The following is a 27,641-nucleotide window of genomic DNA, read 5'->3' on the forward strand; positions in this document are numbered from 1 at the left end:
AATCATAATTCACATGCTCAAAACCATGTCAGTATGCTGCATCTCAGCGTTGACAATTTGAAATTGCTCTTTTCATCCACGAAATAGAAAATCTTTTTAATATTTAGTGGGGACCGTTTGCAATCATTTCTTTGGTTCTATGTAATGTATTAACGTATTCTTTATATAATATGCATTTATCAGAGACATGTGTCGTCTTCCAGGTTCCATTCTAAACTTTTATATGTTTTATTTTTTCATGTTGTTCAAAACTTATTTTTAAGCTTAAATACCAAAGTACATTCTCGATTAGTGTCATTTATCGAGGCATCACATGAAGCTTGAAGATAAGTGTCATTTATCGAGGCATCACATGAATCTTGAAGATAAGTGTCATTTATCGAGGCATCACATGAATCTTGAAGATAAGTGTCATTTATCGAGGCATCACATCAATCTTGAAGATAAGTGTCATTTATCGAGGCATCACATCAATCTTGAAGATAAGTGTCATTTATCGAGGTATCACACCAATCTTGAAGATAAGTGTCATTTATCGAGGCATCACATCAATCTTGAAGATAAGTGTCATTTATCGAGGCATCACATCAATCTTGAAGCCGGGGATTAAACATTACCTTTTTGTAGGAACATGACTCGGTCCCGGAGTATCAGTTGTATAAAGCAGTTTTGTCTACTGCTGTTAGACACATGCATTGCTGTTAATCTAGAATTTAATGAAGAATATAATATGGCTATAATTCAAATCATTTTGAAACAATAACTATTTGGTTCAGTTTATTTAAAACTATGTTTTTTAGACATTGCTTACGATGCATTTAATGAACCGCTACAGTAACGTAGCCGCCTTACGGGTACAGTTTTGGTATAAATACTTTCATTTAAGTACAATGCACTATTTATAAAGTAATTATCTCTCTGTGAACTGAATAATAAAAACAGACCAAATTGTATTTATTTTGGTTTACAATTGTATATACTGTTGTTTTGTTTTTTAAATTAATTTAAATAGTCAAGAATAGCATTGATGCACCTAACAATCAACCAGTAAGATTTGTTTTCTCCAAAAGACACAAAACGGAACACAAGTTTGAATTATTTATGAGAAATAATGTTGTTGATAATTTTCTACAGCGATAGCAGATACGGTAAGCATGTCTTAAGTTGTGTAGTCTCACAGAAATATCTCACAGTTCCACTCTGTGCCAGTCAACAGTTCCTGCATACACAGCACCAACGTAAACATTAGAGGAATAACTGATGATATTTGTTGATTTTCATGTTGCATGTGTCCATTTCTTAAAATCCTAAAAAAATAATTTACCCCGAATATTAGTGATCAAATAACACAGATCAATGAACTACTGTAAAGAACCTTCCTTTCAAAACTCATGCACATCTCAATCACAATTTTGTTTTTCGTTTCAGTATTTAAGTATTTCTATACATGAATTTGTCAAGATTCCTCTGTAACAGATTTCTTTCCTAGTCTGAGTAATCGAAGGGCGCGTTTCTCCTCCTCTTGCTCACCTCCCCGTCCAAGGCGGAGCATGTGGAACGCTGGCCGTTTCCCTAGCCGCAGCAGTCGTAATGCACGTTTGTCAGCTTCCGTCAACTCATTGTTTTCAGAGTCAGACAGACGCTTTCCAAGTCTGAGCATGCGCATTCCCCTTCCAAGACGAAGCATGCGCATTGCCCCCCTTTTGTCGACTTCATCCACGTCTTCGTCAGAAACAGAGCCCAACATTTTCCCGTACCTCATTAAAGGAGCAACGCGAGCGAAATCATATCTTGCTTCGGGATCATAGCTAAGGTCGTATTTATAGTTAGCCTCAGTTGGCTTATCCTGTATGTCATTGTCTTTCTCGGACGGGTCTGTGCCGCTGGAGCGCTTATATCTGTACCCCGGCCGAGGAGCAGGGCGAATCTGTCGTTCAGCAGAAGAATCGTAAGGATAGCCGTAACCGAAACCATCATAACCTTGTCGCTCATTCTCATAATACTCAGTGCCATCATCTTCAGCGTTCTTGAGTGCGTTTATAAGCATATATTGCAAGGCGAGGTCTTTGTTTATGTCTTTTCCATATCTTGGCAAGGGGACCTGTCTGTCAGGACGGACAATAGACAGAAGGTATTGTAAGTCCTCTCCATTCAGCCCATTGTTTGCGGACCGCCCGAGTCTGAGCATGGGTAGGGCCCGTTTTCCAAGCCTAAGCATCTGAAGCCCCCGACCGAGCCGCAGCATACTGAAACCGCCTCGCCTTACCCGGTTAAAGGAACCCTCATCGTCACCTGCCTGGGATAGATCGTCATTTGTGAGCACTTCCGTACCTGAAATACACACATACAAGTATAACAAAACATTAATAAACATTTTACCAACATGATAATCCACTTTGTATTAGTAGTAAAATAGTGTTGATTAGTATATATACCTAAACCGTGATACCTATATTAGTAAATGACTTCCAATATAAATCTCGACTATCAAGCCATGGTTCACTGGTCCTTCCACAAGTTTCCATTAAAAACGACAAGAAATTAAATTAGTGAATATAATTGTACAGCATAATGTTAAGGCATGATCAGTTATGGGTTTATATAGTAGTTTGTGTTTTACAACTGATGAAGGTTAGTCATAGTTTCGATAAATAGCTTAATCTGATCTTCATCACTAGAGCGGTTATAAGATACACATTTGCAACACGTTCTCTTTTTCTTACTTCGCGGTCGTTTGAAGAAAAAAAGATACATGTACACGGATTATTTCTGGCAAGATTTCAACGTTGGATTTGTTTATATTTCTTATGTAATTCACTATTAGCTTCTCGCATTTTAATCAGATAATATAAGTATAAAGATTATGAAATCATTTCCTTATATGGCTAAATTGGTAATTATAAAGATTTTTTTCTCTGAAAGTGCTTCCCCAACGTGAAAGCCGGATGACGTCGTTGGTATATTAATGCATTGATGTCCGGCACCATGTGCTTAGTCATGAGCCAAATAGCCGTAGCCACGATCAATTGTAATTATTTTGGTGAATAAAGGCTAATTGGATGGTTCCATTTTTCGAATCTGGGATACGGGACCTACGTCCAACGTTGTGCCCCTAAGTTTAGCACTTTCATACATTGCTACTTAAGCATTGCTTCATTTCAAGATTCAATTGAACACTTTATTCGAATTAAGAATCAATCTGTTCAAGTTCCCTTACAAAACAGGAGTTTCACAAAGTTCGGAGAAACGAATTCCCACACTTACATGAAAAACACCCAAGTAGCAGGTTTGAAAACCAATGAAGTTTGAAAAGTATTAACAGACAGACAGACAGACAAACAGACAGACAGACAATTTATTTTGACTTGTACAATGTACATCGTCAACAACATGAACAATATCGATATGAAAGTCAATTGAAATTGACCCATGTATATCTCTCGCTTAGTCACACGTGCAATTGACCCATGTGTATATCTCGCTTAGTCACACGTGCAATTGACCCATGTGTATATCTCGCTTAGTCACACGTGCAATTGACCCATGTATATCTCTCGCTTAGTCACACGTGCAATTGACCCATGTGTATATCTCGCTTAGTCACACGTGCAATTAAACCATGTATATCTCTCGCTTAGTCACACGTGCAATTGACCCATGTGTATATCTCGCTTAGCCACACGTGCAATTGACCCATGTATATCTCTCGCTTAGTCACACATGCAATTGACCCATGTATATATCACGCTTAGTCACACGTGCAATTGACCCATGTATATATCTCGCTTAGTCAAACGTGCAATTGACCCATGTATATCTCTCGCTTAGTCACACGTGCAATTGACCCATGTTATATATCTTGCTTAGTCACACGTGCAATTGACCCATGTATATCTCTCGCTTAGTCACACGTGCAATTGACCCATGTATATCTCTCGCTTAGTCACACGTGCAATTGTAACTCAACACCATTCTACGTGCGGGAAAACAAATGATGCATGCGTCCAGGATTTTGTTCTTCAAAAACGCACCCATCATTGTTTGTTCAACCATTTCACGAGTAGACTATGGACATTGTAGTTAGTTTTATTATTGTGGCTCATATAGAGAATCATAGTAAAATAAATGTCCCCGACAATTGTTCACAATTCCCTGAAAGTGTTTCGCATTCCTTGATTAAGCCATTCATAAATGTGAATTGATTGAAACATTAAACAGTTTTGTTTTTAAATCGAGACATTGGACAGACTGTTATTGCAAACTTAATGTAAAAACAGTTAAGAGTAGCAGAGATAAAAACAACTTAAACACTTATATTTGGTAACCATCATAAACGGATACATGATATATTCGGAATTACACTACTGATAACATAGTAAAACTAATTTTCCCTATCCAATAAATTTTAATACCAAAAATGTATACCAGTTGTCGACACTAGTTTTATAACATGTTAGTACTGCATAACGCTTTTTTAAATGGATAATTTAATTTCCATTAACACATCCAAAGGAAAATATTTGCACCCATTTCTCCCATTGTTCAAAAAAACGTTAACACTCCTACTTTCTGAATGACCTAAAAACCTTGCTTCAAACTCGTCAATTATCTTGCAAGGCAGTTGTTATATGATAAAATACTTCATGAAACGGATATTAAAAGGCCTGTCCGATATGACGATATAATAAAAGGAGTTAATATAATAACAAGAGAAAAACATAAATGGTTAAATTGTGATTGATAAAACGTGCTGGCTGCTTTATTGAAGAAAATAACGGTAATTATTTTTCTGCATCACAGAATGTGGAAAAACGGGCGAACGATAAAGTTTCGATTAGATGTTCGCTCCTTATGATGGAGGTATTGACTATGGAGGCGAGTTATGGATGATGAAACAAGGCATATATTACACCATTCTGACATTCACAATCCATCAACACAGGAACATTATCTAGCCATTGACCCATGCTGCTAGGATCAATTTGATAAGTTTGATTTATAAATATTTGCGTTGGAAGCAAAGTAAATTTACTGGCAGTTTGCTTTGTTCGAGAGCATTTTATTAGGAAAAAACATTTCCAAACGGAAGAAGAATTTTTGTTTGCATCTAAACAATCTTCATTTTATGGTAAACATCTTAACAAATGCAAACAGTTGTTCATAGTTTTTTAATTGTGTTCTTTGTTGCAAAGATTTTAAACTGCGTTGTTGTTGCTGCTGCTGCTGCTACTGTTTTCTTGTGGGGGGTTTTCACTGGTGGACACGATAATTATTTTAGCGGTAAATGTTTGTATAGTACGTTATTTTATATAGATCCAGTAGCCTGTGCATCATATTGACTTATACTAAAATACACATTATTTCGTTCAGAAACTAGTGCATAGTTGTATAATTATATTTGTATTATTATAAGAGTGCTCACGGATTTCAATTGCATATGAATATTCCGTTGGTTTAAAGCTTGAGTATGAATGCTGCCTATCAAATTTGAACCACTCTAAGTTTCCCATCCTTTTTCTCATCAACATCAAACTTCAAGACAGGCGAATGTTTCTCAGTGTTGTTAAACAAAGGCCAATCACAAGTAATAGTTTGTGACAATATGTATTAATTTTACGGATGTTAAGTCAATAAAAACCCCAATGCGTAGTCAACAAGTAAGATTGATGCGATTTTCTCTTCAGGGGCAAAGGAGAAAAGTTTCAATGAAAACGTGTGTAAAAGGTTGTAGTATTATAATCTCTTATGTAAGGTATTAGTTTTGTGAATTTGTGAGTATACTGATAGTAACAATAAATGTGATTTTATTCATCAAGCCCTGGTTCGACATTTCAAAAAGTTGCTGCGGTGCATATTTCCATTTCAGTAAAAACACTAAGTTTATATGGATTATTTGTTTGTTTGTTCTTTTTCAGAAAAAAACAACAACCCGAAAACAACAACGAGGCGGGGCCATGAACGCTTAAAATGACCTTAAGAATGCTCGGAAATCATCACAAGATTATATTACATATGTTATCTGTGTGTGGTATCAAACCATAAAATTCTCTTTAAAGCTCTCAATTTCAACATCGTCTTGAAAGACCTATATAAAATAACAGACACTTCATTCCAAAAACACAAGGCAATAATAACGTACAAGAAACAGGTGAAGGCGGATGCTGTGAGCTATGGTGTCTGGGTGGATGCTGTGAGCTATGGTGTCTAGGTGGATGCTGTGAGCTATGGTGTCTGGGTGGATGCTGTGAGCTATGGTGTCTGGGTGGGTGTTGTGAGCTATGGTGTCTGAGTGGATGCTGTGAGCTATGGTGTCAGGGTGGATGCTGTGAGCTATGGTGTCTGGGTGGGTGCTGTGAGCTATGGTGTCTGGGTGGGTGCTGTGAGCTATGGTGTCTGTGTGGATGCTGTGAGCTATGGTGTCTAGGCGGATGCTGTGAGCTATGGTGTCTAGGTGGATGCTGTGAGCTATGGTGTCTGGGTGGGTGCTGTGAGCTATGGTGTCTGGGCGAATGCTGTGAGCTATGGTGTCTGGGTGGATGCTGTGAGCTATGGTGTCTGGGCGAATGCTGTGAGCTATGGTGTCTGGGTGGATGCTGTGAGCTATGGTGTCTGGGCGAATGCTGTGAGCTATGGTGTCTGGGTGGATGCTGTGAGCTATGGTGTCTGGGCGGATGCTGTAAGCTATGGTGTCTGGGTGGATGCTGTGAGCTATGGTGTCTGGGTGGATACTGTGAGCTATGGTCTCTGGGTGGATGCTGTGAACTATGGTGTCTGGGTGGGTGCTGTGAGTTAACGTGTCTGGGTGGATGCTGTGAGCTATGGTGTCTGGGTGGATGCTGTGAGCTATGGTGTCTGGGCGGGTGCTGTGAGCTATGGTGTCTGGGTGGGTGCTGTGAGTTATGGTCTCTGGGTGGATGCTGTGAGCTATGGTGTCTGGGTGGATGCTGTGAGCTATGGTGTCTGGGTGGATGCTGTGAGCTATGGTGTCTGGGTGGGTGCTGTGAGCTATGGTGTCTGGGTGGGTGCTGTGAGTTATGGTCTCTGGGTGGATGCTGTAAGCTATGGTGTCTGGGTGGATGCTGTGAGCTATGGTGTCTGGGTGGATGCTGTGAGCTATGGTGTCTGGGTGGATGCTGTGAGCTATGGTGTCTGGGTGGATGCTGTGAGCTATGGTGTCTAGGCGGATGCTGTGAGCTATGGTGTCTAGGCGGATGCTGTGAGCTATGGTGTCTAGGTGGATGCTGTGAGCTATGGTGTCTGGGTGGATGCTGTGAGCTATGGTGTCTGGGCGGATGCTGTGAGCTATGGTGTCTGGGTGGATGCTGTGAGCTATGGTGTCAGGGTGAATGCTGTGAGCTATGGTGTCTGGGTGGCGGATGCTGTGAGCTATGATGTCTAGGTGGATGCTGTGAGCTATGGTGTCTGGGTGGGTGCTGTGAGCTATGGTGTCTGGGCGGATGCTGTGAGCTATGGTGTCTGGGTGGATGCTGTGAGCTATGGTGTCTGGGTGGATGCTGTGAGCTATGGTGTCTGGGTGGATGCTGTGAGCTATGGTGTCTGGGTGGATGCTGTGAGCTATGGTGTCTGGGTGGGTGCTGTGAGCTATGGTGTCTGGGTGGATGCTGTGAGCTATGGTGTCTGGGTGGATGCTGTGAGCTATGGTGTCTGGGTGGATGCTGTGAGCTATGGTGTCTGGGTGTATGCTGTGAGTTATGGTGTCTGGGCGGATGCTGTGAGCTATGGTGTCTGGGTGGATGCTGTGAGCTATGGTGTCTGGGTGGATGCTGTGAGCTATGGTGTCTTAGTGGATGCTGTGAGCTATGGTGTCTGGGTGGATGCTGTGAGCTATGGTGTCTGGGTGGATGCTGTGAGCTATGGTGTCTGGGTGGGTGCTGTGAGCTATGGTCTCTGGGTGGATGCTGTGAGCTATGGTGTCAGGGTGGATGCTGTGAGCTATGGTGTCTGGGTGGATGCTGTAAGCTATGGTGTCTGGGTGGATGCTGTGAGCTATGGTGTCTGGGTGGATGCTGTGAGCTATGGTGTCTGGGTGGGTGCTGTGAGCTATGGTGTCTGGGTGAATGCTGTGAGCTATGGTCTCTAGGTGGATGCTGTGAGCTATGGTGTCTGGGTGGATGCTGTGAGCTATGGTGTCTGGGTGGATGCTGTGAGCTATGGTGTCTGGGTGTATGCTGTGAGTTATGGTGTCTGGGTGGATGCTGTGAGCTATGGTGTCTGGGTGGATGCTGTGAGCTATGGTGTCTGGGTGTATGCTGTGAGTTATGGTGTCAGGGTGGATGCTGTGAGCTATGGTGTCTGGGTGGATGCTGTGAGCTATGGTGTCTGGGTGGATGCTGTGAGCTATGGTGTCTGGGCGAATGCTGTGAGCTATGGTGTCTGGGTGGATGTTGTGAGCTATGGTGTCTGGGTGGATGCTGTGAGCTATGGTGTCTGGGTGGATGCTGTGAGCTATGGTGTCTGGGTGGATGCTGTGAGCTATGGTGTCTGGGTGGGTGCTGTGAGCTATGGTCTCTGGGTGGATGCTGTGAGCTATGGTGTCTGGGTGGGTGCTGTGAGTTATGGTGTCTGGGTGGATGCTGTGAGCTATGGTGTCTGGGTGGATGCTGTGAGCTATGGTGTCTGGGTGGATGTTGTGAGTTATGGTGTCTGGGTGGGTGCTGTGAGCTATGGTGTCTGGGTGGATGCTGTGAGCTATGGTGTCTGGGTGGATGCTGTGAGCTATGGTGTCTGGGTGGATGCTGTGAGCTATGGTGTCTGGGCGGATGCTGTGAGCTATGGTGTCTGGGTGGATGCTGTGAGCTATGGTGTCTGGGTGGATGCTGTGAGCTATGGTGTCTGGGTGGATGCTGTGAGTTATGGTGTCAGGGTGGATGCTGTGAGCTATGGTGTCTGGGTGGATGCTGTGAGCTATGGTGTCTGGGTGGGTGCTGTGAGCTATGGTGTCTGGGTGGATGCTGTGAGCTATGGTGTCTGGGTGTATGCTGTGAGCTATGGTGTCTGGGCGGATGCTGTGAGCTATGGTGTCAGGGTGGATGCTGTGAGCTATGGTGTCTGGGCGGGTGCTGTGAGCTATGGTGTCTGGGTGGGTGCTGTGAGTTATGGTCTCTGGGTGGATGCTGTGAGCTATGGTGTCTGGGTGGATGCTGTGAGCTATGGTGTCTGGGTGGATGCTGTGAGCTATGGTGTCTGGGTGGGTGCTGTGAGCTATGGTGTCTGGGTGGGTGCTGTGAGTTATGGTCTCTGGGTGGATGCTGTGAGCTATGGTGTCTGGGTGGATGCTGTGAGTTATGGTGTCAGGGTGGATGCTGTGAGCTATGGTGTCTGGGTGGGTGCTGTGAGTTATGGTCTCTGGGTGGATGCTGTAAGCTATGGTGTCTGGGTGGATGCTGTGAGTTATGGTGTCAGGGTGGATGCTGTGAGCTATGGTGTCTGGGTGGGTGCTGTGAGTTATGGTCTCTGGGTGGATGCTGTGAGCTATGGTGTCTGGGTGGATGCTGTGAGTTATGGTGTCAGGGTGGGTGCTGTGAGCTATGGTGTCTGGGTGGATGCTGTAAGCTATGGTGTCTGGGCGGATGCTGTAAGCTATGGTGTCTGGGTGGATGCTGTGAGCTATGGTGTCTGGGCGGATGCTGTGAGTTATGGTGTCTGGGTGGGTGCTGTGAGTTATGGTGTCTGGGTGGATGCTGTGAGCTATGGTGTCTGGGCGGATGCTGTGAGCTATGGTGTCTGGGTGGGTGCTGTGAGCTATGGTGTCTGGGCGAATGCTGTGAGCTATGGTGTCTGGGCGGATGCTGTGAGCTATGGTGTCTGGGCGGATGCTGTGAGCTATGGTGTCTGGGCGGATGCTGTGAGCTATGGTGTCTGGGTGGATGCTGTGAGCTATGGTGTCTGGGCGGATGCTGTGAGCTATGGTCTCTAGGTGGATGCTGTGAGCTATGGTCTCTGGGTGGATGCTGTTAGCTATGGTGTCTGGGTGGATGCTGTGAGCTATGGTGTCTGGGTGGATGCTGTGAGCTATGGTGTCTGGGTGGATGCTGTGAGCTATGGTGTCTGGGTGGATGCTGTGAGCTATGGTGTCTGGGTGGATGCTGTGAGCTATTGCGTCTGGGTGGATGCTGTGGGCTATGGTGTCTGGGTGTAATACATGTTCGTTCACAGTGCCGCATTAACACAACTCATTCAACCTGCTTTAGTGAGTGCGGATACGTGTATAATTTAAATATGTGATAATGACAATTTTCAAAGTAAAAAGAAATATAGTTCAATGTCAAATTTAATGTAAACTTCATAAGTGGAAGCTAAAAAACCGTAAGCAACGTCTTAAAACAAGCAAAAAGTAGTCTATGAAGTGCTGTTTTAGCGTTATAGATATTTAAAAAAAAATTATTTAAGAACATTCTCCTTGTCTTTGGCATGAAAACTGCTGCGTCAAATTAAGTTATGATGGATATAGAAGCAGAAATTAAAACGTTATTCGCTTTCATTACTCGATAAATGCTTAGAATAAAATATTGATGGTGCGGTTATTTTCGGTATTGCTGTGTGAAAACTTGAGATCAAAGAAAAACATTTTATACATCTTATTATTGTTAACACAGTCTCTATGATAACGTTAATGATGACAACCACATCACGTCCTGTATACATGCCGATCAATCGGATTATCTCGTTATTTATTGCGATTTCGTGTTATCTATAACCACCTAGCGAGCAAATATGATGTCGATGTCCTCTTAGCAAAATTACAAAGACAGTTTTCAGTCCGTAAATCATCGACCTGATTTCCAGAGCAGTGTATTTCTTTACATTTTGTATATCTTTGAGCCGTTGTAGCGTTGCAGTGAAGTGACAGAATGTTCTTGGTTCAACATGATATTCACGTATATTCATAAAAACACCTTCATATTGTTTGTAATGTTTCTAATGAAAGAAAGGGAGATGTTCGCATATAAATTATCTTCTTTTTTAAATTGAAGTTAACTGCAAATGTATATCAAATTTGTGTCAACATTAAAAGTAATTTGATACCAAAACATGTTGAAACGATAAAAAATAACCACACTTTTTTGGTAACAACATACTTGTTTGATACAAAATACAACCATTTCTTGTGACTTATTCACGAGCCTATTGCCATATCGAATCTTGATATCATCAATTGATTTGTAATTGCATACATTCTGCTGAAGTTTCTGCTGTTGTAAAAGCATTGTTGATACCAACATTTCAAAACTTTGTTTCGATGAAATAAAAGCATATATAAGTATGCAATGAAACCGCTTTGATTTCGGTCACTGATATCCGACATTTGATATTCTTACAGGCAACGCAGAAATGCTATCCGTTAGGTTTTAATTAAAATACGGGGCGTATAAAACATGAACTGTTTTTAATGTTAGTACTTTTTTTCCAAATTTCGATTAGGTTTTCGAGCATGGTTAAAACCAGCATACTTAACCTGTAGTTATTGGTTATTTAAAAAAGAATTTTAAAATGAACAAGCCAAGTTTTGAACAATTTGCAAACTCAGTTTAACTTAACGTGTATACTAATGGAAACCAGTTTGTATTTAAGAAACTGTTACATTTCCAGGGTAAAGTTTCTTAATTTCATTGCAGCTTATATTTATTTAGCTGCATTTAACAGTTTTCTCGTTAAGGTGGATAATAAGAAATACTTTAACATATCTATAGAAAGCCATGATGTACTATTTAAGTAGTCGTAATCCATTGTAAAGTGTACAACTCATCTACTATCGTATTTGAAAAACAACATTTGCATTTTCTTTCGAATTTCGAAATACATGTATATTTGTCAATTATAATTTATAAGCAGATAATCTAAAATATGTTATATTCTTTCCTAGGCTAACGTCTTTGATATACAAAAGCAAAACTTGTCCTTAAAACAGTAAAATTACAATACAATACCAATTAATGCATATCTTTAATCGAAGCATTCCAGACTTATATAAACTGTTCAGGAATTACATGTTTAAACATGGGAAGATAATTCGTATAAACATCAAAGTTTATTCTTATATTCATAAAATTAAGATGATTAATAACTTAGTAAACTAAAGTTTGTCCAACACGAGCTATTCACATTAGCACAATGATCTTTGCATAATATGTTCATTGGGGAAAACCATATTTCGTGATTTTTTACCAATAGTGATAAATATTTTGTTGACATACATAGAATAGATTTAGGCGAGTTCTCCCTAAAACTCAGAGTTTGGGGCTTATTGTTTTATTCCTTAAATATATTTCAGGAACCTAATATGTAACTTAACTTCCCTGTAATTATAGACAACGCATCCTTGAAACGGTCTTTGTTATAACCTTTATCTGTATTATAAAGTGGCTTCATTTCAACTTGTTATCAATTTTAGCGAATGAAAGTGATACTGGGATGTTATTGAGATGTTCTTTATTAATGCCTCAGTACGCATTGTAACCATTAATATGATAAATTCAGTATGCGTATTTTACCATGTTCTTTTAATTATGTATAACATGGAATTAAACTATCACGAACACAGCAAATGCTATGTAAGAATCTCGATGCAATGATTGTCCCTGGACATTCATTCGCATCGTTGTATAGTAATTTAAATGCGGCTTCTAGACAATAGTTATTCCTACCACATGAGATACTGAAGAGTTTTTGTATCAGTTTCCACCTTAAGCAGTTGGCTTCAGCGAAAATCTCGCGTTGAAACATTGTGCATACATTTCTGAACTAAAGAGCTTTAATCGCTACATCGGCAATCAAATTCCTTTGATTAATGCTCATCATTTTTTTTTATCATATTCATTGTTTATTTCTATGAGTTGCACATTTACGGCCCCGTGTCCAAATGGCTGTTTCGTTCGCCTACGGAGTCGAAGATCTAAGTTTCGAGCCCCACATGGGGCTTGTTCTGTTATGGCCGGTTGGTGACCCAGAAGCAAGGCTAGGTGCCCGGAAAAAAGGATAGGAACCGGGAGTAAAGATGTTCATATATTAAGATGGCTTATAAGTCCAACGGGCCTACCCTTAACTGAGAAGAGTGACACTATAATTAACAAGTTTTAATTCTTTATTTCCTTTCCTTCATGAATCACGGCAGGTGGAACAGTTCTGTTTTCCAAATGGAACGTTTTTGGCATCCTTTGAAATATATTTATAACGAACTTTCCTTTATCCTGTCCAGTGAAAAACAGAGTTTTGTCAGTGAAGTGACAACAGTGAGAATATCGCCTTGATAGTTTTACTGAAATGATTATAACACGTTTAAGAACTACTTTCATTGTCAATTGTAGTTACTTCCCGTAAAGAACTAGTCCATAAACAAATCTTACCGTTTACTATGGAAAGTTTCTATTCTTCAACATTTTCTTGAAGCTGAATGTGCTCCACAATTTTCTTTGATTTGGACATCATTAAAAAAAATAAACAAATTAACATTTATTTAATGTAATATAATATTTAAATATGTTTCAGAGCTCTCTTACTTTGTAAAATGAACTTCCCGGTAAATCTTACAACAAACAATAATCACTAATACCCCACCCAGATCATATGCTAAACGAGAACAATCTTTACAATGGAGCGTTGTTTTCAGAATATTTCTTTGAGCATGCAAACAATGATGATTCAACTGCATCAGGTTTATATTATGACAGTGATTAAATCCCAGCAAACAAACTCCAACGGACACATGTCCCTTATTGACTGCCTAACTCAAAATGTTAGATGGTGTACCGTGGAAACGAACTTATATCCATGAGCCGGTAAAATAATGTTTTTGGTAGTAAACTATATATGCCTGAATCACCAAACGTATATTATTTTGTATGTATCTAAATGATATAGAAGAACACTTTATGCTTCATGGTTTTGAAGGGGTTGATTTAGATATGTTAAAAATGTTCCTGTTGCTATATGCTGATGCTATTGTTATTTTATCAGAATCTGAAAGTGGGTTACAAAATGGATTAGTACTGCTAGAAGATTATTGTAACAGGTGGAAACTTAGTGTAAATATAAATAAAACAAAGGTGATGATATTTAAAGAAGAAATATTAAATTTATGTACAAAGGACAAGAACTAGAGATTTAAAAAAATATACTTATCTAGGCATTGTATTTACACCTGGTGGCTCATTCAGTACAACGTTTGAAACCTTGTCAGGGCAAGCTATGAAGGCATTATATAAGCTTAATTAAGATCTTACTAAGTTTCCTGGTATATCAATAAGCCACTATTTGTCATTATTTGATAAACTTATATACCCAGTGTTGAATTATGGCTGTGAAGTCTAGGGGTTAAACGATAGCGTAAAGAAAGAACGAGTTTATTTGAAGTTTTGTAAAGAGATTCTAGGTGTAAGAACTCAAACACAGAACAATTTTGTTTATGGAGAACTTGGAAGAACACCATTAGTCACTAAAACAGTTGTAAGCGTTATAAAGTACTGGTTAAAAAAATTGCATTGTGATGATATCAAATATGTAAGAGCAGTTTATAAAATATTGTATAGAGACTTAGAGAGACTGCCTAATTGTACATCATGGGCAAAGAGCGTTAGAGATATTTTACAAACATTAGGATTTAATGAAGTTTTGTTGTTTCAAACTGTTGGTGACGTTGATAAATTTATATATGAATTAAAGCAGCGACTGCAAGATGTTTATGTACAAAACTGGTTTGCAGAAATTAATAACTCATCCAGAGCAAAATCATATGTGCTGTTTGCAGATTTTAAGTTACAATCTTACTTGTGTGATGTAAATATTGTAAAATTTCGGAAAGCCCTTACGAGGTTAAGACTCTCATCACATAGACTAGAAATCGAGGCCGGTAGATGGCATAAATGTATTCCTGTTAGTGAACGAAAATGTCAAATTTGTAATATCCTCGAAGATGAGTTTCATTTTTTGTTAGAATGTACATTGTATAATGATTTAAGAAAACAATACATCAGTAAATATTATTGGAAAAGACCAAATGTACTGAAATTTGTTGAACTTATTGCCAGTGATAGGAAAGCTACATGTAGAAAATTATCGATGTATGTACATAAAGCTTTTGAATTAAAAAATACATTTGTTTATATCTAACATATGTAATAAGTTTATATCTGTATAACAGCCACTGTCTCCTCACTGTGATAATATTATAGTATTATATATATTATAGTTTGAATTATATAATAATATAGTGTTATAAATATTAAAATTTGAATTATATAATAATATAGTGTTAGTTATTGTAAAAAGAATAATAATAATGTATCCACTGTATAATGTTGACCACTGATCTATGAATTGTCATGATATGTGTATATATGCAAAATTCTTGTATGCTCATGGGCCTATGGCCTTTATGCACTTGAAATAAACTATGAAACTATAAATAAAACTAACTCTCCATTGTCCAACACTGAGGCCAAAAAACAACAACCTGTGTTTCCGGTGACATGGCGAAAAAAAATTGGGGTCGGTCGGTCGGGATTTTTTTTTTTTTTTTTTTACAGTTTCGATTGCATGCAAAATTCTGTTGCATCAAATCAATTAAAAATATATCTAAGCTTTCCAAAATTAGCAAAAAGTCAGAAAAAACAGCATTGTTTAATGTTTGAAATCATTTCCTTACCTTCGACTACCGAATTTTCCCGCCAATTTTGCCCATGAAATTTGGTGTTTTTTGGTATACAATACTCCTTTATAAGACGCGATCGGTTTTTGAACAAATCCAGCACTTCAATTTCTACAAATCTATGATGATGTTCTAGCGAAACAGTCATTTATCAACTAAATTTGTTAATTTGCTTGAAGAAAATCGCCGATTTTCTTGTCCACTGTGAGCTCTTTTATGTGGAGGTAGGTTAATAACAGAACAAGTAAACGCGGATATGGATTTATTTTACGTTTCTTATTTTATTATTGATAATATATCATTATTCTCGTTACAATCAAAGTTTCATTCATATTCGTAGTGAATTCAAACATTTCGGTCACTGTTTTGAGATTCCCATACGACGATTATTGATTATTATATTTTTGCGATCGTATGGTATTTACGGTATCCGACCGACCGATTTAAATACAAACCATAGCCGCGCGCCTTTGATCTTATTACCGCTCGTGCTCTGACGTCACAAATTGTACCGTTTGATCTGCAACCGACACATTGCTATAAATGTGTTGTTAAAACTTTTGCAGGTTTTTGTTTGGATTTCAGTTGATGGGACTTAAATTAGGCGAAATAAATAACCATTGGTAATTGCGGATAAATTAATGTGAACCTCACAGTCAAGCCTGCATGAATTCGCAAAGCCAAATCGTAAGAAGCCTGCATGATATACTTTGCGTATACTTTGCCTAATGTAAAAAAGTAAGTTCTATTTCGGACATGGATAAATAACACCGCGAACTTTATCCTAAATATTTTCATTATGAAGACAGCAAAATGTGTATCCTGTGATCAACCACGTGTTTGGACCATAAACATGCGTCTGTCAATTTGAGGATATCGGACAGGGATAGCCGAACTCCGCCATTTTGTTTCTCTGTTGACAAAGCGTCTCGGTAATACATAATCAGGAACGAAAGTTAATTCTCCGGAAACAGAGGCAGACAAACAACGAAATTAACGACGATATATTTAATTTTTGATTTTTTACTTTTATGCCTAAAAAAAATTAGGGTCGGCGAGGAAAAAATAGGGTCGGTCGGGTTACCGGAAACACAGGTATTTTTTTTTGCCTGAGCAATGCATATTTGCATATTTGCTGGCTACGATATATTTACTATAAGGCCACACCAAATTGATATTTCGTTCCGCGGATTTACCGCTCCTATTTTTTTGAAAATGTAAAAAAAATATTTTTATTTTTTTTGTGCGCCCGCACCTCCATTTTGATCGCCAAGTAGATTTTTTTCAAGTAATAATTTATTTAAAGGCTAAAAATAATCAAGTATAATTTGTCTACGCTAGTTTTCGTGATTTTGTAAAAGGAAGTTACCGATGCGTAGTGTTTTTATACTGTATATCGATCGGTTTAGCATGGGTTTCAATAAATTCAATCAAAATGGCGGCTTCCGGTATAATCAATGTGGCTCGGAGTTTGGAAATTAAATCTTATTTTTTACAATTAATATGTTTTAAGGATGCTTGAAGTCATTGTTGATATTCTCATGCACTAAAGGATCATTATTTAAAGCAATCATTATGCAATAAAGCATGTGTATCTAAGACTGGTAGCGATTATATTGCGTAATTAGGGACTCGTTTTGAATGGAAATCGGACAGGTCAACTTAACTGGAACATGAGTCATTGTTTGTTCCAAATTGATGTATCAAGCTCATTTTTGATCAAATTCGGACAAAACAACAGTTATGAACAAATATCTTTTCACAAATAGCGATATAAAACACTGGTCTGGATATACCTCAACGTAAGTAAGCGGCTAAGTTTATCACCTTATATTTTGTTTTTATATGCAGCATAATCCGGGATTGTAATATACTTGTCAATTGTAACCACTGCCCCGCCCACCCCTCGCTCTTGTTCCAGGGGTATACCGGGGATAGCAGAGGCAATGGGCTGTGTTTTTACCTTTCAGGTGGCCCCGCAGTGACTAGTGAAAGTGGTTTTGTCTTTATATTGACGATAGACAGAAGTTGGCCTCACATAGGTATTCGGGGTTGCGGGGCCATTTGGCAGAGATTTTACCAGCAGTGTGTCCCTGCAGTCGGGTATTTTACCCGGGTTTTGAGAAACCGGAAGTCAAAGTCCCCGCTATTCCGGACTTATGGGGGGATATACAATTGGAATTGGCTGGTGCATAAAAACATCTCAATAACCCAAAAAAGTACTCTGAAAAATACCCTTTTTCTTTTTGTTTTAATAAGCACATGTCATTGCATTTCCTGTGATAATAAAAACAAAATTTAGTCTATGTTATATGGAGTCTGATGTTTGATGATGCCTGTGTAAGTGATCATTTTTTACAAATCCCAAATTAATCCTAAGTTATGTCTAAATACAGTTGCATATGATGTTAAACTGATTCAGGTAGATTTATATAAGTCGTTTCAAACTTTTTACTAACAGCAGGGTTATTTATTATTATGAATGATCGTCATATTAAAGTACGTTTTAATTATATAAGACATTAGATTTATCGATATAATGTTTGTACTAAACACGGATGAATAAATAGTATGCATTCCGACATTTTCCCAATGTCCATTAGAGGTTCAGTTTAAGATGGCATTAAAATGGGTTTAAGGGCAATTATTTTGAACAATCTTTCTTATTTATATTGAATATAAGGAAAACTATATTTTTTGCTCTTCGCTTGCTTCGGTTTTTATGAAAACTGTCAAACTTTTATTTATTTTTTTTTCGCTCGCTCGCTCCAATTGTTTTGGGCAAAAATCCGAAGAACTAAACATTAATTTGGTGTGGCCTAAGGGTTATTTCTGCTCGTCGCTGTTCATATGTTTCCTTCCCGAAGATTGACCTATTTGTTCGAGTTATTATATAAATTGTCCTGACTTTATTTATATTTCAATATTTCGTTAAGCGTAATCGATATACTTGTTACTAGTATATGTCATGCTCAGGTCTTGGATGTGTTTCAGTTTCATAAATACATACAAAGTGTGTGATTCCCATTTACAATGAATACATGACGGGTTGTTGCGAATTTGCAAGTTTCAAGTTTTTATGTCCCTACGAATACGCATACGAATTGGCATTGTTCTACATTAACAAATAAAGTTAAAATACTGCTTCTTATGCCTTCTATGAGCCTATGTCTAAGCTTAGCCGCATGATAAAGGTACGCGCAAAATTCGCTTCACGTTTCGTAATTCAGGTATTTTGATTTCGATTAAGCGAATCTCATACGGCCAACGTTTATTGAATCTGTTTGCAAGTCGTTTTCAACATGCGTGTGAACGTCTATATATCAATGGTCTAGTTGGGGATACATTTGAGACTACTGGAGCAAAGCCAGCTGGTTTGTACTCTGGCCGCATGGCCGTACCGATCTGACAGATACTTCAGACAGTGGACATACAATACACATAGTGCGCGCCAAGAATAAAATATTGATTCTTTGCGTTCACCAGCTGAAATTTATAACGATCTTACACTAAACAAAAAAGCGATTTATGTTATTATATTCCTAATATAAAATGACGTTGTTTAAATGATGCCTCAGCCCTTTGCCCAAATTCACAAATTTCTTGAGCGGGAGTTTGAATCTCAGACTCAGATATGCGTGTAATTCAAATGTTAATAACAATGTTGATCTTATTCTGAAATAGACAATAGTTAAACATTGTATTTGTAGTATATACAACAATATTCAATATTATTCTTCTCTGATATTTACTTTACATGGAAATTAGAAATACTGGCTTTGAGTGTGTGTCTCCAACTCACACTCAAGATGTTAGTGAATACGGGCAAGAATGTATAATATTTCGTGAGTTTGGCCTTTCCCTACTCATATTGATGGTCTATAAATTACGCCCAATGCAAACGCGTTTCATTAGTTAGAGAACTTCATTAGAATAGACGCAGCTGGGGTAAATTAAGTGACGTCATTGCCGAAATATGAAAAGAATGGCAATCAGAAAATGGTGTCATTTAAAGAAAACTGTTATTGGTGCGCTTTTACTTTCATCACAAATAATCATGTTTTTCTTGCGTGATCATACTGAATGTGGATATGGAAATAACAATGTAATAAAATAAAACTAGGAGGCCATAGAATATGATATGGTATTTACTGACAGGAAAACCTATTGACACCATCTGCACCTCGGTCAATATGACGTATTACCGGCGAATATCAGATCATATGCATTCAGTCTGTGTATTCCAAATGATAAATTGCGTCATAAATGCTACGTCGGAAGGAAATATTTTGCTTCGAATGAAAACTTTAAACAAAGATAACTTTCCTATTACTTCACCATTTTCAATGAAACAGCGCAGTCTACTTCGCTACAGAGCCCCGCGTTCGGTCTTTTACCAGAGTTTGATTGAGAGTGTAGTTTGTTAAAACACGTCGACAAACCTTTTCACAATACGGTCGTGTGACGGAGCACTGTCAAAACACAATTTTGGAATCAGGTTTGTCGAAATGTTTGATGAAACTAATCACCTTATCAAACTTCGGTATTGAAACGAAGGCGTGGCTCTTTAAGCGGCATAGACTGCCCTTTGCTTCAAAATGGTGTAGTAATAGAAAAGTTATCTTTGATTTAAGTCTTCATTTTAAGCATAATATTGCCTTCCGACGTAGGATAATATGACGTAATTTATCACGTGGTATACACACACTGGCATTGCACCTTAATCAATAATTGTATAGTAATTATTCCAATAATTAGTATTGGAGTGACACCCACAACATAGGAACGTTCAGTGTTTGTATTGTCAGTTGTAATCGGTTTCAGAATCCTACGGAAATCCAAGTATTTATTCACATTATTCATAAAAACAACAACAACAACAACAACACTGGTTAAATCTGATGTTATTAAGCGAGCATGCTCGAGCCGACTGTTGACGTATACACTGTTTCAATCCAGGATGATTTGATATACGTGTATATTGCCCAACAACCCATTACAAATTAGCTTAAGTACACTTAAACCAGTCTTAGGAACACAGTAACTATGAAGGACAACACATCATAGAACATAATAATTGTATATTGCAAACTTTAATCAAACGTACGTGTTGAAAACACTCAGAACAAAAACTCAGAATAATATCGAATATACTTCACTGTTGGAAGAAATGTTTCATTCATTCAGGGAGTGTTTGCCTGTCATGAGAACGCTTGAATACCTCTTTACATCGTCTTTTGCTTGGAGTTTGAGCTGGAAATTACACCAATTAGCCTTGTATCAATTTTCAAGCCCTGAGGGCAACAGTCTCTTCAGGAAACGAGGCCGCTTCGTCTCACAGAACCTCTTTCCCTTAGAGGTTGAATGGTTCGTGTGTTAATACTCCAATAAATTGTTCAAAGAAGTTGCTTGATTGGTATATGTTTTAAATAACTTGATATAATTTTTGATATTAATGAAATAATCATTACTGAAAAATGCCAAGAATATTTTTTCAAATGCCTTAATTTTTTTCAAACTTCTTTCTGTAAAAGGATTGTCATTAGCCCGTTTTTATCTAGATAATTTCTTGCAATAAATTTATTCATGTTTCCAGCGAACAGAGCAAATGTTATTTTAAAATCAAACATATAACGAGTTCATAAAATGACCCATGATCATTACAGACATATAACGAGTTCATAAAATGACGCATGATCATTACAGACATATAACGAGTTCATAAAATGACCCATGATCATCACAGACATATAACGAGTTCATAAAATGACCCATGATCATTACAGACATATAACGAGTTCAGAAAATGACCCATGATCATCACAGACATATAACGAGTTCATAAAATGACCCATGATCATTACAGACATATAACGAGTTCAGAAAATGACCCATGATCATTACAGACATATAACGAGTTCAGAAAATGACCCATGATCATTACAGACATATAACGAGTTCAGAAAATGACGCATGATCATTACAGACATATAACGAGTTCAGAAAATGACCCATGATCATTACAGACATATAACGAGTTCAGAAAATGACGCATGATCATAACAGACATATAACGAGTTCAGAAAATGACGCATGATCATAACAGACATACAACGAGTTCATAAAATGGCCCATGATCATTACAGACATATAACGAGTTCAGAAAATGACGCATGATCATTACAGACATATAACGAGTTCAGAAAATGACGCATGATCATAACAGACATATAACGAGTTCAGAAAATGACGCATGATCATAACAGACATACAACGAGTTCATAAAATGGCCCATGATCATTACAGACATATAACGAGTTCAGAAAATGACGCATGATCATAACAGACATAAAACGAGTTCATAAAATGGCACATGATCATTACAGACATATAACGAGTTCATAAAATCCATAGCAATCAACAGATCAATAATTTACAAATGAAAATAGATAAATGTTTTGGTATATGAGTATTGGTTTGATTGGTTGTTACGTACACTTAATAGTAACTTAGTTTATAGACATATATCAGTCAACATTCATTGAAGAATTGACATTTGTACGAAATACAAAGTGTGATGCTTTCTAATATTGAAAGCTCTATACACATACACAGCAAGGTTCATAATGATGTACGTATTCTGTTCAATGGAGTTTAACATACTTGGGTGTCGGCAATAATATTGAGGAATGTATCTTTGCCTTAATGCTGAATACATGTTATATTCCAAAAGGAAGATGAATGCGTCTTCAAGGAAATAATTACACGAGGGACAGTTCATATTATCAAAATCTGTACTACTCCAGCTACCGGTTTCGAGACTCAATCTATAAGACGATACCCTTAATTTGTTGACAGCAATTTGGTAATTACAATGTTGACGCATTTTAAAAAGAACTGAAAATCAAATTCGAAAATATTTTTTTAATAAAACAAGGCCCCTGAAAATTCGCTGAGTCTACCTTGGAGACTTTGTACAATTGTCTGATACTTTATGTTGCGCAATTAAAAATACTCAAATAACAACTTCGTTCAAACTTCATGTTTCCAAAGAAAGTTTATTTCCAATTTTATATAATAAAATCCACAAAACTATCGAATTCATACCTGTTTTGGCAGTAAAAGAAAATATATTTGCAATTTTAAACAAATAAATGGCATCGTTCGTGGCGTAGTAATACATTCTACATTGTACTCAAACAGGGACATATTAACGACAGTATTGTTTGGTTCAGTTAATTCATCGTACATGTATTTCTAAATCTGTTTTGGATAACAGAGACTTTCCTTATATTAAAAATAGGTGAAAATAAGTTTACTTTAACAAATGTCTTTAGCATTGACACACACTTAATTTGTTTCCACACACACAAGCCATATTAAGATGAATGATAACGGCTATAATTCACTAATATTTTACATTCTTTGTACATGAAATAAATGCATTTTTTTCTACATATAAAATAAATGATTTAAATTTTATAATCATAAGTCAAACTTAACTGTTAGAGTGAACAAGTAAAATATAATGTTGATTTAACGTTATGACCCTCGGTATTATCAACTGATACGAGTCGATATTTGGTGGTAACGAACGAACCAGAAGACAGCGCAAACAAAGTAGCTGTTTTAAACAGAACTGAACATGACTAATTTGCATCATAACAAATAAAAAAAAGCGAAAGCTCATAGTGAGGGTAACGCCTCGGCATGGATTGCACCAATGATCGGCACTGTCACGCCTCGGCATGTATTGCACCAGTGATCGGCACTGTCACGCCTCGGCATGGATTGCACCGGTGATCGGCACTGTCACGCCTCGGCATGGATTGCACCGGTGATCGGCACTGTCACGCCTCGGCATGGATTGCACCAGTGATCGGCACTGTCACGCCTCGGCATGGATTGCACCAGTGATCGGCACTGTCACGCCTCGGCATGGATTGCACCAGTGGCCTCGGCATGGATTGCACCGGTGATCGGCACTGTCACGCCTCGGCATGGATTGCACCAGTGATCGGCACTGTCACGCCTCGGCAAGGATTGCACCAGTGATCGGCACTGTCACGCCTCGGCATGGATTGCACCAGTGATCGGCACTGTCACGCCTCGGCAAGGATTGCACCAGTGATCGGCACTGTCACACCTCGGCATGGGTTGCACCAGTGATCGGCACTGTCAATAAACACGCTATATGAGGTACACCATTGAAAGCCGCTACTGAAAGTAACGCATTGGCATGGTAAGTAATTAAACCAGTGGAAGCCCGAATTGAGGGTAACGCATCGGCATGGTAAGTAGTTAAACCAGTGAAAGCCCGAATTGAGGGTAACGCATCGGCATGGTAAGTAATTAAACCAGTGAAAGCCCGAATTGAGGGTAACGCATCGGCATGGTAAGTAATTAAACCAGTGGAAGCCGGAATTGAGGGTAACGCATCGGCATGGTAAGTAATTAAACCAGTGAAAGCCCGAATTGAGGGTAACGCATCGGCATGGTAAGTAATTAAACCAGTGAAAGTCCGAATTGAGAGTAACGCATCGGCATGGTAAGTAATTCAACCAGTGAAAGCCCGAATTGAGGGTAACGCATCGGCATGGTAAGTAATTAAACCAGTGAAAGCCCGAATTGAGGGTAACGCATCGGCATGGTAAGTAATTAAACCAGTGAAAGCCCGAATTGAGGGTAACGCATCGGCATGGTAAGTAATTCAACCAGTGAAAGCCCGTACTGAAACTAACGCATCGGCATGGTAAGTAGTTAAACCAGTTGAAGCCCGTACTGAACGTAACGCATCGGCATGGTAAGTAATTCAACCAGTGAAAGCCCGAATTGAGGGTAACGCATCGGCATGGTAAGTAATTAAACCAGTGACGGCCCGAATTGAGGGTAACGCATCGGCATGGTAAGTAATTAAACCAGTGAAAGCCCGTACTGAAAGTAACGCATCGGCATGGTAAGTAGTTAAACCAGTGAAAGCCCGTGCTGAAAGTAACGCATCGGCATGGTAAGTAGTTAAACCAGTGAAAGCCCGTGCTGAAAGTAACGCATCGGCATGGTAAGTAATTAAACCAGTGAAAGCCCGTGCTGAAAGTAACGCATCGGCATGGTAAGTAATTCAACCAGTGAAAGCCCGTACTGAAAGTAACGCATCGGCATGGTAAGTAGTTCAACCAGTGAAAGCCCGTACTGAAAGTAACGCATCGGCATGGTAAGTAATTCAACCAGTGAAAGCCCGTACTGAAAGCAACGCATCGGCATGGTAAAAAGTTAAACCAGTGAAAGCCCGAACTGAAAGTAACGCATCGGCATGGTAAGTAATTAAACCAGTGAAAGCCCGTACTGAAAGTAACGCATCGGCATGGTAAGTAATTAAACCAGTGAAAGCCCGAATTGAGGGTAACGCATCGGCATGGTAAGTAATTAAACCAGTGAAAGCCCGAATTGAGGGTAACGCATCGGCATGGTAAGTAGTTAAACCAGTAGAAGCCCGTACTGAAAGTAACGCATCGGCATGGTAAGTAGTTAAACCAGTAGAAGCCCGTACTGAAAGTAACGCATCGGCATGTTAAGTAATTCAACCAGTGAAAGCCCCAATTGAGGGTAACGCATCGGCATGGTAAGTAATTAAACCAGTGAAAGCCCGAATTGAGGGTAACGCATCGGCATGGTTAGTAAATAAACCAGTGAAAGCCCGTACTGAAAGTAACGCATCGGCATGGTAAGTAATTAAACCAGTAGAAGCCCGTACTGAAAGTAACGCATCGGCATGGTAAGTAATTAAACCAGTGAAAGCCCGAATTGAGGGTAACGCATCGGCATGGTAAGTAGTTAAACCAGTGAAAGCTCATACTGAAAGTAACGCATCGGCATGGTAAGTAATTAAACCAGTGAAAGCCCGTACTGAAAGTAACGCATCGGCTTGGTAAGTAATTCAACCAGTAGAAGCCCGTACTGAACGTAACGCATCGGCATTGTAAGTAATTCAACCAGTGAAAGCCCGAATTGAGGGTAACGCATCGGCATGGTAAGTAATTAAACCAGTGAAAGCCCGAATTGAGGGTAACGCATCGGCATGGTAAGTAGTTAAACCAGTAGAAGCCCGTACTGAACGTAACGCATCGGCATGGTAAGTAATTAAACCAGTGAAAGCCCGTACTGAAAGTAACGCATCGGCATGGTAAGTAATTAAACCAGTAGAAGCCCGTACTGAACGTAACGCATCGGCATGGTTAGTAATTAAACCAGTGAAAGCCCGAATTGAGGGTAACGCATCGGCATGGTAAGTAATTAAACCAGTGAAAGCCGGAATTGAGGGTAACGCATCGGCATGGTAAGTAATTAAACCAGTGAAAGCCCGTACTGGGGGTAACGCATCGGCATGGTAAGTAATTAAACCAGTAGAAGCCCGTACTGAAAGTAACGCATCGGCATGGTAAGTAATTAAACCAGTGAAAGCCCGAATTGAGGGTAACGCATCGGCATGGTAAGTAATTAAACCAGTAGAAGCCCGTACTGAAAGTAACGCATCGGCATGGTAAGTAGTTAAACCAGTGAAAGCCCGAATTGAGGGTAACGCATCGGCATGGTAAGTAGTTAAACCAGTGAAAGCCCGTACTGAAAAAAACGCATCGGCATGGTAAGTAATTAAAACAGTGAAAGCCCGTACTGAAAGTAACGCATCGGCATGGTAAGTAATTCAACCAGTAGAAGCCCGTACTGAACGTAACGCATCGGCATGGTAAGTAATTCAACCAGTGAAAGCCCGAATTGAGGGTAACGCATCGGCATGGTAAGTAATTCAACCAGTGACGGCCCGAATTGAGGGTAACGCATCGGCATGGTAAGTAGTTAAACCAGTGAAAGCCCGTACTGAAAGTAACGCATTGGCATGGTAAGTAGTTAAACCAGTGAAAGCCCGTACTGAACGTAACGCATCGGCATGGTAAGTAATTAAACCAGTGAAAGCCCGTACTGAAAGTAACGCATCGGCATGGTAAGTAGTTAAACCAGTAGAAGCCCGTACTGAACGTAACGCATCGGCATGGTAAGTAATTAAACCAGTGAAAGACCGAATTGAGGGTAACGCATCGGCATGGTAAGTAATTAAACCAGTAGAAGCCCGTACTGAAAGTAACGCATCGGCATGGTAAGTAATTAAACCAGTGAAAGCCCGTACTGAAAGTAACGCATCGGCATGGTAAGTAATTAAACCAGTGAAAGCCCGAATTGAGGGTAACGCATCGGCATGGTAAGTAATTAAACCAGTAGAAGCCCGTACTGAAAGTAACGCATCGGCATGGTAAGTAATTAAACCAGTGAAAGCCCGAATTGAGGGTAACGGATCGGCATGGTAAGTAATTCAACCAGTGAAAGCCCGTACTGAAAGTAACGCATCGGCATGGTAAGTAATTAAACCAGTGAAAGCCCGAATTGAGGGTAACGCATCGGCATGGTAAGTAGTTAAACCAGTGAAAGCCCGAATTGAGGGTAACGCATCAGCATGGTAAGTAATTAAACCAGTAGAAGCCCGAATTGAGGGTAACGCATCGGCATTGTAAGTAATTAAACCAGTGAAAGCCCGAATTGAGGGTAACGCATAGGCATGGTAAGTAGTTAAACCAGTGAAAGCCCGAATTGAGGGTAACGCATCGGCATGGTAAGTAATTCAACCAGTGAAAGCCCGAATTGAAAGTAACGCATCGGCATGGTAAGTAATTAAACCAGTGAAAGTCCGAATTGAGGGTAACGCATCGGCATGGTAAGTAATTCAACCAGTGAAAGTCCGAATTGAGGGTAACGCATCGGCATGGTAAGTAATTAAACCAGTGTCGGCCCGAATTGAGGGTAACGCATCGGCATGGTAAGTAGTTAAACCAGTGAAAGCCCGTGCTGAAAGTAACGCATCGGCATGGTAAGTAGTTAAACCAGTGAAAGCCCGTGCTGAAAGTAACGCATCGGCATGGTAAGTAGTTAA

General features: G+C 39.2%; 1 protein-coding gene across 1 annotated transcript in view; it reads right to left on the bottom strand.

Annotated features, from left to right (window-relative positions):
* Positions 1 to 764: 764 nt before the first annotated feature.
* LOC128230166 (myomodulin neuropeptides 2-like) overlaps positions 765 to 27,641 on the bottom strand; it is a 34,906-nt gene continuing 8,029 nt past the window's right edge. The window contains exon 2 of the mRNA XM_052942218.1: positions 765 to 2,331. Coding sequence (XP_052798178.1) covers positions 1,457 to 2,331 — 875 coding nt within the window. The 3' untranslated portion in view covers positions 765 to 1,456. The remainder of the gene's footprint in view (positions 2,332 to 27,641) is intronic.

This window comes from Mya arenaria, chromosome 4 (genome assembly GCF_026914265.1).
Source record: "Mya arenaria isolate MELC-2E11 chromosome 4, ASM2691426v1".
NCBI classification, from domain to species: Eukaryota; Metazoa; Mollusca; class Bivalvia; order Myida; family Myidae; genus Mya; species Mya arenaria.